General features: G+C 38.2%; 1 protein-coding gene across 1 annotated transcript in view; it reads right to left on the bottom strand.

Annotated features, from left to right (window-relative positions):
* Positions 1–14,491, bottom strand: part of RCL1 (RNA terminal phosphate cyclase like 1) — a 69,656-nt gene that overhangs the window by 28,913 nt on the left and 26,252 nt on the right. Inside the window, exon 5 of the mRNA XM_046664837.1 lies at positions 14,315–14,439. Coding sequence (XP_046520793.1) covers positions 14,315–14,439 — 125 coding nt within the window. The remainder of the gene's footprint in view (positions 1–14,314; positions 14,440–14,491) is intronic.

Below are 14,491 nucleotides of genomic sequence, written 5' to 3'. Positions count from 1 at the left end.
ATCTGAATGTAAATGGATTGAATTCTCCAATCAAAAGACACAGAGTGGCTGGATGGATTGAAAAACAAGATCCAACAATATGCTGCCTCCAGGAAAAACATCTCGCCTCTAAACAGAAACATAGGCTCAGAGTGAAGGGATGGAAGATGATTCTCCAAGCAAATGGCAAACAAAAGAAAGTAGGTGTTGCCATACTTATAACACACAAAGTAGACTTCAAGATAAAAAACACAATGAGAGACAAAGAGGAGCAGTATGTAATGATAAATGGGCCATTCCACCAAGAGGACATAACACTTATGAATATATGTGTACCTAATACAGGAGCACCAAAGTACATAAAGCAACTATTAACACACCTAAAAGGAGAAATTAACAGCAACACAATAACAGCAACACTCTACTTACATGAATGGATAGATCATCTAGACAGAAAGTCAACAAGGAAATAGCGGACTTAAAAGAAAAATTAGACCAGATAGACTTAATAGACATATATATAGAATACCCTATCCAAAAACAGAAGAAGACACATTCTTCTCAAGTGCACATGGAACATTCTCAAAGACAGACTGCATATAGGGAAATAAGTCAAGTCTCAATAAATGTAAGAAACTGAAATCATATCAAGCATCTTTTCTGACCATAATGCTATGAAACTAGAAATCAACTGCAAGAAAAAAGCTGGGAAAGTAACACATACGTGGAGCCTAAAGAACATGCTACTCAACAACCCATGGATCAATGAAGAAATTAAAGGAGAAATCAAAAAAATATCTGGAGACAAACAAAAATGAAAATACATCATACGAACTCATATGTGACGCAGCAAAAGCAGTCCTAAGAGGGAAGTTTATAGTAATACAGGCCCACCTCAACAAACAAGAAAAACTGCAAATAAGTAATCAGAAACTACACCTACAGAACTAGAAAAAGAAGAGGAAACAAAGCCCAAAGTCAGCAGAAGGAAGGAAATAATAAAAATTTGAGCAGAAATAAATGAAATTGAAACCAAAAAACAGTAGAAAGGATCAATGAAACTAAGAGCTAGTTCTTTGACAAGATAAACAAAATTGACAAACCCTTAGCCAGATTCACTAAGAAAATAAGAGAGAAGACTCAAATAAATAAAATTAGAAAGGAAACAGGAGAAATTACAATGGAAACCACAGAAATACAAGCGATTATAAGAGAATACTATGAAAAACTATATGCCAACAAATTGGACAATCTAGAAGACATGGATAAATTCTTAGAGGCACAGAACCTCCCAAAACTGAATCAAGAAGAAATAGAGAATCTGAATAGACCATTCACAAGTAAAGAGATTGAAACAGTCATCAAAAACATCCCCAAAAATAAAAGTCCAGGACCAGATGGCTTCTCTGGAGAATTCTACCAAACATTGAAAGGAGACTTAATACCTATCCTTCTCAAACTATTCCAAAAAACTGAGGAAGACAGAACACTCCCTAACTTATTCTACGAGGCCAATATCACGTTGATCCCAAAGCCAAACAAGGACAACACAAAGAAGGAAAATTACAGGTCAATGTCACTGATGAACATAGATGCAAAAGTCCTCAACAAAAGACTGGCAAACTGAATACAGCAATACATTAAAAAGATCATATACCATGATCAAGTGAGATTTATACCAGGGATTCAGGTATAGTTCAACATCCGCAAATCAATCAATGTGATATACCACATTAGCAAAATGAGGAATGAAAATCACATGATCATCTCAATAGATGCAGAGAAAGCATTTGACAGGATCCAACATACATTTATCAATGAAACTATGAAATGAAACTTTTATTTATGATAAAACTTTTATTTATGATAAAAACTCTGAATAAAATTGGTATTAAAGGGAAGTGCCTCAACATAATAAAGCCAACATCATACTCAATGGTGAAAAAAACGAAAGCCATCCCCCTGAGAACAGGAACAAGACAAGGGTGCCCACTCTCACCACTCTTATTCAACATAGTACTGGAGGTTTTGGCCAGAGCAATTAGGCAAGGAAAAGGAATAAAAGGAGTCCAAATAGGCAATGAAGAAGTGAAACTCTCACTGTTTGCAGACAATATGATTTTATATATAGAAAACTCTAAAGAATCCATCAGAAAACTATTAGAAATAATCAACAACTACAGTAAAGTTGCAGGGTACAAAATCAACTTACAAAAATCAGTTGCATTTCTATACTCTAATAACAAACTAACAGAAAGAGAACTCAAGAACACAATCCCAGGGCCTGCCCCGTGGCCGAGTGGCTCAGTTCGCACACTCTGCTTCAGCAGCCCAGGGTTTCACTGGTTCGTATGCTGGGCACAGACATGGCACCGCTTGTCAGGCCATGCTGAGGTGACATCCCACACAGCAGAATCAGAAAGACCTACAAGTATAATATACAACTAGAATAGACAACTATGTACTGGGGGGCTTTGGGGAGAAGAAGAAGAAAGAAAAAAAAAAAAAGACTGGCAACAGATCTTAGCTCAGGTGCCAATCTTAAAAAGAAAAAAGAAAAACAGAATACAGTCCCATTTACAATCCCAACAAAAAGAATAAAATATCTAGGAATAAATTTAACCAAGGAGGTGAAAGACCTATACACAAAAAACTATAAGACACTGAAATAAATTGAAGATGACATACAGAAATGGAAAGATATTCCAAGCACATGGATTGGAAGAATAAATATAGTTAAAATGTCCATGCTACCTGAAGCAATCTAAAGATTCAATGGAAACAGAACAAAGAATCCTAAAATTCACATGGGGCAACAAAAGACCCTGAATAGCTAAAGCAATCTAAAAAGCAACTGAAGCAAAGAAAAAAGAACAAAGCTGGAGGCTTCACAATCTCTGACTTCAAAATATACTACAAAGCCATAGTAATCAAAACAGCATGATACTGGTACAAAAACAGGCACACAGATCAATGGAACAGAATTGAAAGCCCAGAAATAAAACCACACATCTACAGACAGCTAATCTTCAACAAAGGAGCTAAGAACATACAATGGAGAAAGGAAAGTCTCTTCAATAAATGGTGTGGGGAAAACTGGATAGCCACACACAAAAGAATGAAAGTAGACCGCTACCTTTCACCATACACAAAAATTAACTCCAGGGGCTGGCCCCGTGGCCAAGTGGTTAAGTTCATTTGCTCTGCTTCAGCAGCCCAGGGTTTCACTGGTTCGGATCCTGGGCATGGACCTAGCACTGCTCATCAAGCCATGCTGAGGCAGCATCCCACATAGCACAACTAGAAGGACCCATAACTAAAAATACACAACTATGTACCAGGGGCTTTCAGGAGAAATAGGAAAAGTAAAATCTTGAGAAAAAAAAAATTAACTCCAAATGGATCAAAGACTTGAAGGGTAAGATCTGAAACCATAAAACTCCTAGAAGAAAATACAGGCAGTACACTCTTTGATATTGGTCTTAAGAGAATCTTTTCGAATACCATGTCTACTCAGACAAGGAAAACAAAAGAAAAAATAAACAAGTGGGACTTCATCAGACTAAAGAATTTCTGCAAGGCAAAGGAAACTGGGAACAAAATGAAAAGACGATCCACCAACTGGGAGAAAATATTTTAAATCGTATATCTGACAAGGGGTTAATGTTCAAAATTTATAGAGAACTCACACAACTGAACAACAAAAAACCAAACTGGGGCTGCCCTGTAGCTGAGTGGTTATGTTTGTGCACTCTGCTTTGGGGGCCCAGGGTTTCGCCAGTTCAGATCCTGGGCACAGACATGGCACCACTAATCAAGCCATGCTGAGGCGGCATCCCACATAGCAGAACCAGAGGGACCTATAACTATGTACTGGGGGGCTTTGAGGAGAAGAAGAAGAAGAAGAAAAGACGAAAGAAGATTGACAATAGATGTTAGCTCAGGCACTAATCTTTGGGGAAAAAACAATCAAAAAGTATGCAGAGGATATGAACAGACATTTTTCCAAGGAAGATATACACATGGCCAATAGACACATGAAAAGATATTCAACACTAACCATTAGGGAAATGAAAATCAAAACTACACTAAGATATCACCTTACACCATTAAAATAGCTGTAACCTCCAAGACAAAAATAACAACTGTTGGAGAGGATAAGGAGAAAAGGGAACCCGCCTACACTGCTAGTGGGAATGCAAACTGATGCAGCCACTATGGAAAACAGTATGGAGATTTCTCAAAAAAATTAAAATAGAAATACCATATGACCCAGCTATCCTGCTACTGGGTATTTACCCAAAGAACTTGAAACAACAATTCAACAAGACTTATGTACTCCCATGTTCATTGCAGCATTATTCACTATAGCCAAGAAGTGGAAGCAACCCAGGTGCCCACTGACTGATGATTGGATAAACAAGATGTGGCATATATATATACAATTGAATTCTGCTCAGCCATTAAAAAAAGACAAAATTGTTCCATTTGCAACAACATGGATGGAGCTTGAGGGTATGATGCTAAGTGAAATAAGCCAGACACAGAAAGACAAACACCAATGATTTCATTCATGTGTGGAAGATAAACAAACACATGGGCAAAGAGAAGGTTAGTGGCTACCAGAGGGGAAGGTGTTTGGCGGGTGGGCATACGGGGTAAAGAGATACATATATATGCTGACTGACAAATAATAATGTACAACTGAAATGTCACAATATAATAAACTATTATGACCTCAATAAAATAATAATTATAAAAAAGTATGGGCCGCAGAGTAGGACACATGGGGTTCAAATCCCAGCTATGTTATTTTATAAGCAGTGTAACTTGGAGCAAATTCCTCAAGTTTCTGAAGCCTCAGTTTCTCCATCTGCAAAATAGGGTGTAACGTAACTCAGTCACTTTGAGGCTTAAAAATAAAGCCTATAAAATATAAATGGGTTAAACTCCTCCAAAAGACATAGAGTGGATGCATGGATAAAACAATAATATTCAACTATTTGCTGTCTGCAAGAGACTCACTTTAGATTTGAGGACATATATAGGCTGAAAATGAAAGGATGGAGAAAGATATTCTGTGTAAATGGTAACCAAAAGAGAGCAGGAGTGACTATAGTTATATCAGACAAAACAGACTTTAAATCAAAAATGGCTTTAAAATCACTTTAAAGAGACAAAAAAGACTTTAAAGAGACAAAGACATCATTATATAGTGATAAAAGACTCAATTCAACAGGAAGATATAACAATTATAAACATATATGCACTCAATATCAGAGCACCTAAATCTGTAGAGAAAACACTGATAGATCTGAAGGGAGAAAGAGATGGCAACACAATAATAGTAGGACACTTCAACACCCCACTTTCAATAATAAACAGAACACCCAGAAAAAATCATAAGTAAACAGCAGACTTGAACAACACTACAGACCAAATGGACCTAACTGACATATACAGAATTCTACCCAATAGCAGCAGAATACATATTCTTCTCAAATGCATACAGAACATTCTCCAGGATCACATGCTAGGTCACAAAATAAATCTTAAGAAGTTTAAGACTGAAATCACCTCAAGTATCTTTTCCAACCACAATGGAATGAAACTAGATATCAATAAAAGCAAAAAAAAAAGTTCATGTATTGCAGACCTATGCACCACTTGAGTCAAGCCATGCTGTGGCAGGCATCCCACACATAAAGTAGAGAAAGATGGGCACGGATGTAGCTCAGGGCCAGTCTTCCTCCACAAAAAGAGGATGATTGGCAGCAGATGTTAGCTCAGGGCTAGTCTTCTTCAAAAGACAAGACATATAGACCAATGGAACAGACTCTATGTATATCTGGTCAACTGATCTTTGACAAGTGTGCCAAGAATACACAAAGGAGAAAGGATAGTCTCTTCAATAAATGGTAAAATTGGATACAACTAGGAAAACTGGATAGCTACACACAAAAGAATGAAATTATATTTTTATCTTACACTATATACAAAAATCAACTTGGGGGCTGGCCCAGTGGTGCAGTGGCTGAGTTCACACGTTCTGCTTTGGCGGCCCAGAGTTCGCCAGTTCCAATCCTGGGTGTGGACTTATGCACTGCTTATCAAGCCATGCTGTGGCAGGCGTCCCACATATAAAGTAGAGGAAGATGGGTAAGGATGTTAGCTCAGGGCCAGTCTTCCTCCGCAAAAAAAAAAAAAGAGAGAGAAGAGGATTGGTGGCAGATGTTACCTCAGGGCTAATCTTCCTCAAAAAAAAAAAAACACACTAAAAAATCAACTCAAAATGGATTAAAGACAAAAATTTGAAACCACAAAACTCCTAGAAGAAAACATAAGGGAGGGGGGCGGAGCAAAATGGCGGGGTGAGCTGACCCGGGATTCTCTCCCCTCCAAAATACAACAAAAGATTGGAAGAACTGAATTTCAGAGAATAAACATAATGCCAGCACGTTAGAGACCTACAATACCAAGAAGGCAGAGATCATAACCTTGCTTACACCCTCGGAGGCGCTGGAACGGTAGGAGAGAACATCGCTCCCTCCCCTAGAGTCTGCCATCGCTGTGGCGCGGGTCGGGAAGGAGCGGGGGAGGGGCCGCGTGACCGGGGGATCATCCAGGACTCCTGCCGCTGGTTCAGTGGAGACCCGCTGACGGGGGGAAAGCTTCCGTCCGCGGGGACCCTATAAATCAAGGGCCTTGGGAGACCAGAGAACAGAACTGATCTGAACCCAGACCGGCGCGTGTGAGAAACAGCCCCTCCCCCCTAACAAAGCCAGTGGGCGCAGCCATCTTGCCCCAAGGCGGAGAGCTAACACGCGGCTCTCGACCCCATCTAGTGGCAACAGGCTGTAACTGCAACTGAATTCTACCACCATGAGAAAAAACTGCTCCTCTACCATCCAGCAATTTATAAAAGCCCCAGACCAGAAGGAAAACAATAAAAACACAGAATTAAGTCCTGAGGACTTGGAATTAGGTAAACTAAGTGATAATGAATTCAGAGCAGCTATAATCAAAAAACTCAATGAGGTAGAGAGAAAGATAGAGAAACAAGCCGAGTTCTGGAGTTACTTCACAAAAGAGATTGAAATCATAAAGAAGAATCAAACAGAATTACTTGAGATGAAAAACACAATGGACCAGATAAAACAGAATATGGATTCCCTGAATGCCCATGTAGACAACCTAGAGGAGCAAATCAGCATAATCGAGGACAGACAGGCTGAATGGCGCCAGACAGAGGAAGAAAGAGAACTAAGAATTAAAAAAAATGAGGAAAATCTCCGAGAGATAATGGATTCAATGAGGAGTAAGAACATAAGGATCATAGGAATTCCCGAGAATATGGAAAAGGAAAATGGAGCAGAAAGTGTGCTTAACGAAATTATTGAAGAGAACTTCCCAAATCTAGGGATCAACGGAGAAATGTGTGTAGAGGAGGGGTTTAGATCTCCTAGATTTGTCAATGTAAAAAGACCCACCGCAAGGCACATAATAGTAAAGTTGGCACATAGGAATGATAAGGAAAGAATACTTAGGGAAGTAAGAAAAAAAAAGAGAATAACCTATAAAGGAGCCCCTATCAGACTGTCAGCGGATTTCTCTACAGAAACCCTACAAGCTAGGAGAGAATGGAGTGATATATTCAAAGCTTTAAAGGATAAAAACCTTCAGCCAAGAATACTCTATCCAGCAAGAATTTCCTTCAGATATGAGGGAGAAATTAAATCTTTTCCAGACAAACAAAAGTTAAGGGAATTTGTAACTTAAAGCCCTCCATTACAAGAAATCCTCAAGAAGGCTCTCATACTTGAAAAAAGAAAAAAGGGAGAAAGGGGACACAAGCCACAGACTAGGGAGACCGATGGATAGAACCAGAACAGGATAGCAAATATTCAACTATAGCATTAGGGTAAAAATAAGGAAACTACCAAAACAAGGACGATCTTAGCACTCTAACTACAAATTAATAAGACGAGTTGGAATAAAAAATGAAAATAATTATTTAGGAGGGGAAGAGCAAAGGGTCTAAATCAGTAGTGGTCGAGTAAGTAAGAGACCACCAGAGAATAGACTATATTATACACAAGATTCTAAATACAAACTTCAAGGTAGACACTAAAATAAAGTACAGAACAGAGTCACAAATCATAGATAAGGAAAAATCTAAGAAACCCAGCATAAGAAATTGCAGTATTAAATGGGTAGTCTAAAGCACACAGGAAAAGAAACACAGGAAAACAAGATAATGAGCGACAGATTGACAGCATTAAGTCCACATGCATCAATAATCACTCTCAATATGAACGGATTGAACTCTCCAATAAAAAGACACAGAGTGGCAAAATGGATTAAAGAACAAGATTCAACAGTTTGTTGCCTCCAAGAAACACACCTCAGCCCCAAGGACAAACATAGACTCAGGGTGAAGGGGTGGAGGACAATACTTCAAGCAAATAGCAAGGAAAAAAAGGCAGGTGTTGCAATTCTCCGATCAGACCAAGTGGATTTCAAAATAAGGCAGGTAAAGAGAGACACAGAGGGACAATATATAATGATCAAAGGGACACTTCATCAAGAAGAAATAACGCTTATAAATATCTATGCACCCAACACAGGAGCACCAAGATTCATAAAGCAACTATTAACAGACCTAAAGGAAGATGTTAAAAACAACACAATAAGAGTAGGGGACCTCAACACCCCACTCATATCAATGGACAGATCATCCAGACAGAAAATCAACAAGGAAATAGTGGAGCTGAATGAAAAACTAAAACAATTGGACTTAATAGACATATATAGATCACTCCACCCTGAAAGAGCTGAATACACATTCTTCTCAAGTGCACATGGAACATTCTCTAGGATAGACCACATGTTGGGAAACAAGGCAAGCCTCTACAAATTTAAAAAAATTGAAATAATAACAAGCATCTTCTCAGATCATAGTGCTATAAGGCTAGAAATTAATTACCAGAAAAAAGCTGAGAAAGGCACAAAGATGTGGAGACTAAACAACACACTACTGAACAAGCAATGGATCATTGAAGAAATTAAAGAAGAAATAAAAAAATACCTGGAAACATGAAAATGATACCATGCCATACCAAATCATATGGGATACAGCAAAAGCTGTATTAAGAGGAAAATTCATCGCAATACAGGCACATCTTAACAAACAAGAAAAATCCCAAATAAGCAACCTTAAAGCACACCTAACTGAACTAGAGAAAAAAGAACAAATGAAGCCCAAAGTCAGCAGAAGGAGAGAAATAATAAAAATCAGAGCAGAAATAAATACTATTGAAATGAAAAAGGCAGTAGAAAGGATCAATGAGACAAAGAGCTGGTTTTTTGAGAAGATAAATAAAATTGACAAACCACTAGCCAGACGTACAAAGAAAAAAAGGGAGAAAGCTCAAATAAACAAAATCAGAAATGAGCGAGGAGAAATAACAACAGACTCTGCAGAAATACAACAGATTATAAGAGAATACTACAAAAAACTATATGCCAACAGAATGGATAACCTAGAGGAAATGGATAAATTCTTGGACTCCTACAATCTCCCAAAGCTCACTCAAGAAGAAGCAGACAATTTGAACAGGCCAATCACAAGGAAAGAGATTGAAACAGCAATCAAAAACATCCCAAAGAATAAAACCCCAGGACCAGATGGCTTTCCTGGGGAATTCTACCAAACTTTCAGAGAGGATTTAATACCTATCCTTTTCAAGCTATTCCAAAAAGTTAGGGAAGATGGAACACTTCCTAACACATTCTATGAGGCCAACATCACGCTGATACCAAAACCTGACAGGGACACCACGAAAAAAGAGAACTACAGGCCAATATCACTGATGAACATAGATGCAAAAATTCTAAACAAAATTTTGGCAACCAGAATTCAGCAATTCATCAAAAGAATCATACATCAGGATCAGGTGGGATTCATACCAGGGACACAGGGATGGTTCAACATCCACAAATCAATCAACGTGATACACCGCATCAACAAACTGAGGAATAAAAACCACATGATCATCTCAATAGATGCAGAGAAGGCATTTGACAAGATCCAACAGCCATTTATGATAAAAACTCTGAACAAAATGGGCATAGAAGGAAACTACCTCAACATAATAAAGGCCATATACGACAAACCCATAGCCAACATCATACTCAATGGGCAAAAACTGAACCCCATCCCCCTGAAAACAGGAACAAGACAAGGATGCCCTCTATCACCACTCTTATTTAACACAGTACTGGAGGTCCTGGCCAGAGCAATCAGGCAAGAAAAAGGAATAAAAGGAATCCAAATAGGGAGGGAAGAAGTGAAACTCTCGCTGTTTGCAGACGACATGATCTTATATATAGAAAACCCCAAAGACTCCATTGGAATACTGTTAGAAGTAATCAACAACTACAGCAAAGTTGCAGGGTATAAAATCAACTTGCATAAATCAGTAGCATTTCTATACTCCAGTAATGAACCAACAGAAAAAGAACTCAAGAATACAATACCATTCACAATCGCAACAAAAAGAATAAAATACCTTGGGGTAAATTTAACTAAGGAAGAGAAGGACCTATATAATGAAAATTACAAGGCCTTTCTGAGAGAATTGGATGACGACATAAGGAGATGGAAAGACATTCCATGTACATGGATTGGAAGAATAAACATAGTTAAAATGTCCATTCTACCTAAAGCAATCTACAGATTCAACGCCATCCCAATCAGAATCCCAATGACATTCTTTACAGAATTAGAACAAAGAATCCTAAAATTCATATGGGGCAACAAAAGACCCCGAATTGCTAAAGCAATCCTGAGAAAAAAGAACAAACGGGAGGCATCACAATCCCTGACTTCAAAACATACTACAAAGCTACAGTAATCAAAACAGCATGGTACTGGTACAAAAACAGGTGCACAGATCAATGGAACAGAATTGAAAGCCCAGAAATAAAACCACACATCTACGGACAGCTTATCTTTGACAAAGGAGCTGAGGGCATACAATGGAGAAAAGAAAGTCTTTTCAACAAATGGTGCTGGGAAAACTGGAAAGCCACATGTAAAAGAATGAAAATTGACCATTCTTTTTCACCATTCACCAAAATAAACTCAAAATGGATTAAAGTCCTAAAGGTGAGACCTGAAACCATAAGGCTTCTGGAAGAAAACCTAGGCAGTACACTCTTTGACATCAGTATTAAAAGGATCTTTTCGGACACCATGCCTTCTCAGAGAAGGGAAACAATAGAAAGAATAAACAAATGGGACTTCAGCAGATTAAAGAGCTTTTTCAAGGCAAATGAAAACAGGATTGAAACAAAAAAACAACCCACTAACTGGGAAAAAAATATTGGCAAGTCATATATCTGACAAAGGCTTAATATCCTTAATATATAAAGAACTCTCGCAACTCAATCACAAAACATCAAACAACCCAATCAAAAAATGGGCTGGAGACATGAACAGACATTTCTCCAAAGAAGATATACTGATGGCCAATAGGCACATGAAAAGATGCTCATCATCGCTGATCACCAGGGAAATGCAAATCAAAACTACACTAAGATATCACTTTACACCCGTTAGAATGACAAAAATATCTAAAACTAATAGCAACAAATGTTGGAGAGGTTGGGGAGAAAAAGGAACCCTCATACACTGCTGGTGGGAATGCAAACTGGTGCAGCCACTATGGAAAACAGTATGGAGATTCCTCAAAAAACTAAAAATAGAACTACCATACGATCCAGCCATCCCACTACTGGGTATTTATCCAAAGAGCCTGAAGTCAGCAATCCCAAAAGTCCTGTGCACCCCAATGTTTATTGCAGCACTGTTTACAATAGCCAAGACGTGGAAGCAACCTAAGCGCCCATCAACAGATGAATGGATAAAGATGTGGTACATATATACAATGGAATACTACTCAGCTACAAAACAGAACAAAATCATTCCATTTGCAATAACATGGATGGACCTTGAGAGAATTATGTTAAGTGAAATAAGCCAGCCAGAGAAAGATAATGAGGAATTTAAAACTATGGACCAAGAACAGTTTAGTGGATACCAGGGGAAAGGTGGGGTGGGGGGTGGGCACAAAGGGTGAAGTGGTGCACCTACAACATGACTGACAAACATTAATGTACAATTGAAATTTCACAAGATTGTAACCTATCAATAACTCAATAAAAAAAAAAAAAAATAAGGGAAAAGCTTCTTAGCCTGGGCAATGATTTCTTAGATATGACACCAAAAACACAGGCAACAGAAGGAAAAATAGACAAATGAAATTACATCAAACTAAAAAGCACAGCAAAGGAAACAATCAACAAATTGAAAAGGCAAACTACAGAATTAGAGACATTTGCAATCATGTATCAGATTTAAAAAAATCTGCAAATCATATATCTGATAAAGAGTTAAAATAAAAAATTATAAGGAACTCATATAACTCAATAGCAAGACAAACCTGATTTAAAAATTGGCAAAGGACCTAAATAGACATTTCTCCAAAGATGACAAACAAATGGCCAGAGGTACACGGAAAAGTGCTCAACATCATTAATCATCAGGGAAATATAAGTAAAAACCACAATGAGATATCACCTCAACCTGTTAGAATAACTATTAAAAACAAAAAAACAAAAAATAAGTGTTGGCAAGGGTGTGGAGAAAAGGGATCCCTTATACTCTGTTGGTAGGAATACAGATTGGTACAGCCACTACGAAAAACAGTATGGAGGTTCCTCAAGAAATTAAAAATAAAACTGCCATGATCTAGCAATCCCATTTTTAGGTATACATCCAAAGGAATTGAAAACAGGATCTCTAAGAGATACATGCACTTTCATGTTCATTGCAGCATTATTCACAACAGCCAAGATATAGAAGCAACATAAATGTCCATCAACAGATGAATGGATAAAGAAAACATGATACTTACACACAATGGAGTATTACTAAACATTTAAAAAGAAGGGAACCCTGTCATTTGTGACAACAGGTGTGAACCAGGAGGGCACTGTACTAAGTGAAATAAGGCGGACACAGAAGAACAAATACTACATGATCCCACTTACATGAGGAATCTAAAGGAGTCAAACTCACAGAGGTGGAGAGTAGAATGCTAGTTGCCAGGGGCTAGCGGGAGGCAGAAACGGGGACGTTTTGGTCAAAGAGTACAAAGTTTCAGTTAGACAAGATGAATAAGTCCTAGAGATCTACTGTGCATAATGCTTATAGTACTATATTGCCTATAGTACAATAATACTGTATTGTGTACTCAAAAATTTGCTAAGTGGGGGTGGGGGCGGCCCAGTGGCATAGTGGTTAAGTTTGTGTGCTCTGCTTCAGCAGCCTGGGGTTTGCAGGTTCAGATCCCAGGCATAGACCTACACACAGCTCATCAAGCCATGCTGTGGCAGTGCCCCACATGCAAAATAGAGGAAGACTGCGACAGATGTTAGCTCAGCAACAATCTTCCTCAAGCAAAAACAGGAAGACTGGCAACAGATATTAGCTCAGGGCCAATCTTCTTCACCAAAAAGAAAAACTTGCTAAGAGGGTAGATCTCATGTTAAGCGTTATCCCAAAGAACAACAACAAAAAAAGAGTGGAAGAGGAAACTTCTGGAGGTGAGAGACATATTTATGGCATTGATTGTGTTTTAAAGGTGTATACTTATCTCCAAACTCATCAAGTTGTATAAATTCAATATGTACAACCTTTTGGATGTCAATCATACTGCAATAAATTAGATTTTAAAAAATAAGTATATAAAGTGATTATCAAAGTGCATGCAGAATAAGCACTTAATAAATAGTAGATACTATTATTATCTCAGTCCTCCTACATTCTTCAGATAAAATTAGCCACTCTCTACTCTTAGCTCTCCCAGCCCACTGCACATATGTCCATATCATTTTACACCTTACATCAGAACTATGTGTTTGCATATTTGTTTCCTCCACCAGACGATGAGCTCTTCTGAGGGAAGGGTGGCAGTGCATTGGTGGCACCCAAACCAAAGACCTCAAGAGAGTATCACATACATGGGAGCCATTTGCTTAAGCATTAACGAAAAGACGAAAATGAATCAACCAATCAATCTAGTCATGGTGAAGCAGACAATAAAGTATCTTATCTCAGCCAACAATTACAATATCACTGTTAAGACTCTTCCAAGATTGTTCTCTAAAACATAAATAACCTTGGGAAGAAGTGAAGTTATTATGAGTCATTCTTATCTTAGTGAGGAGAGGAAAAAAATAAGAAATCTGAACCAAATGCAAAGGATACGCCATTCCTCTGATACGTTTGATTTTTCCTGGATCTGTGAGCTGAATGGGCTTCAGGACTTTCCTCACAGGGCATGAGAAAAACACTTCACCTCCTCCTCCAGGAGGCATTCCCCGTCGCACAATCTGCACATGTGGTGAGAAAGAAGAGGCAAGGTTGTAGCAAAGAGTGGATGAC

Source organism: Equus quagga, chromosome 6, assembly GCF_021613505.1.
Source record: "Equus quagga isolate Etosha38 chromosome 6, UCLA_HA_Equagga_1.0, whole genome shotgun sequence".
Classification (NCBI taxonomy): Eukaryota; Metazoa; Chordata; class Mammalia; order Perissodactyla; family Equidae; genus Equus; species Equus quagga.
Note: the sequence above shows the minus strand (reverse complement) of the source record. Positions and strands in the feature narration are given on the sequence as shown.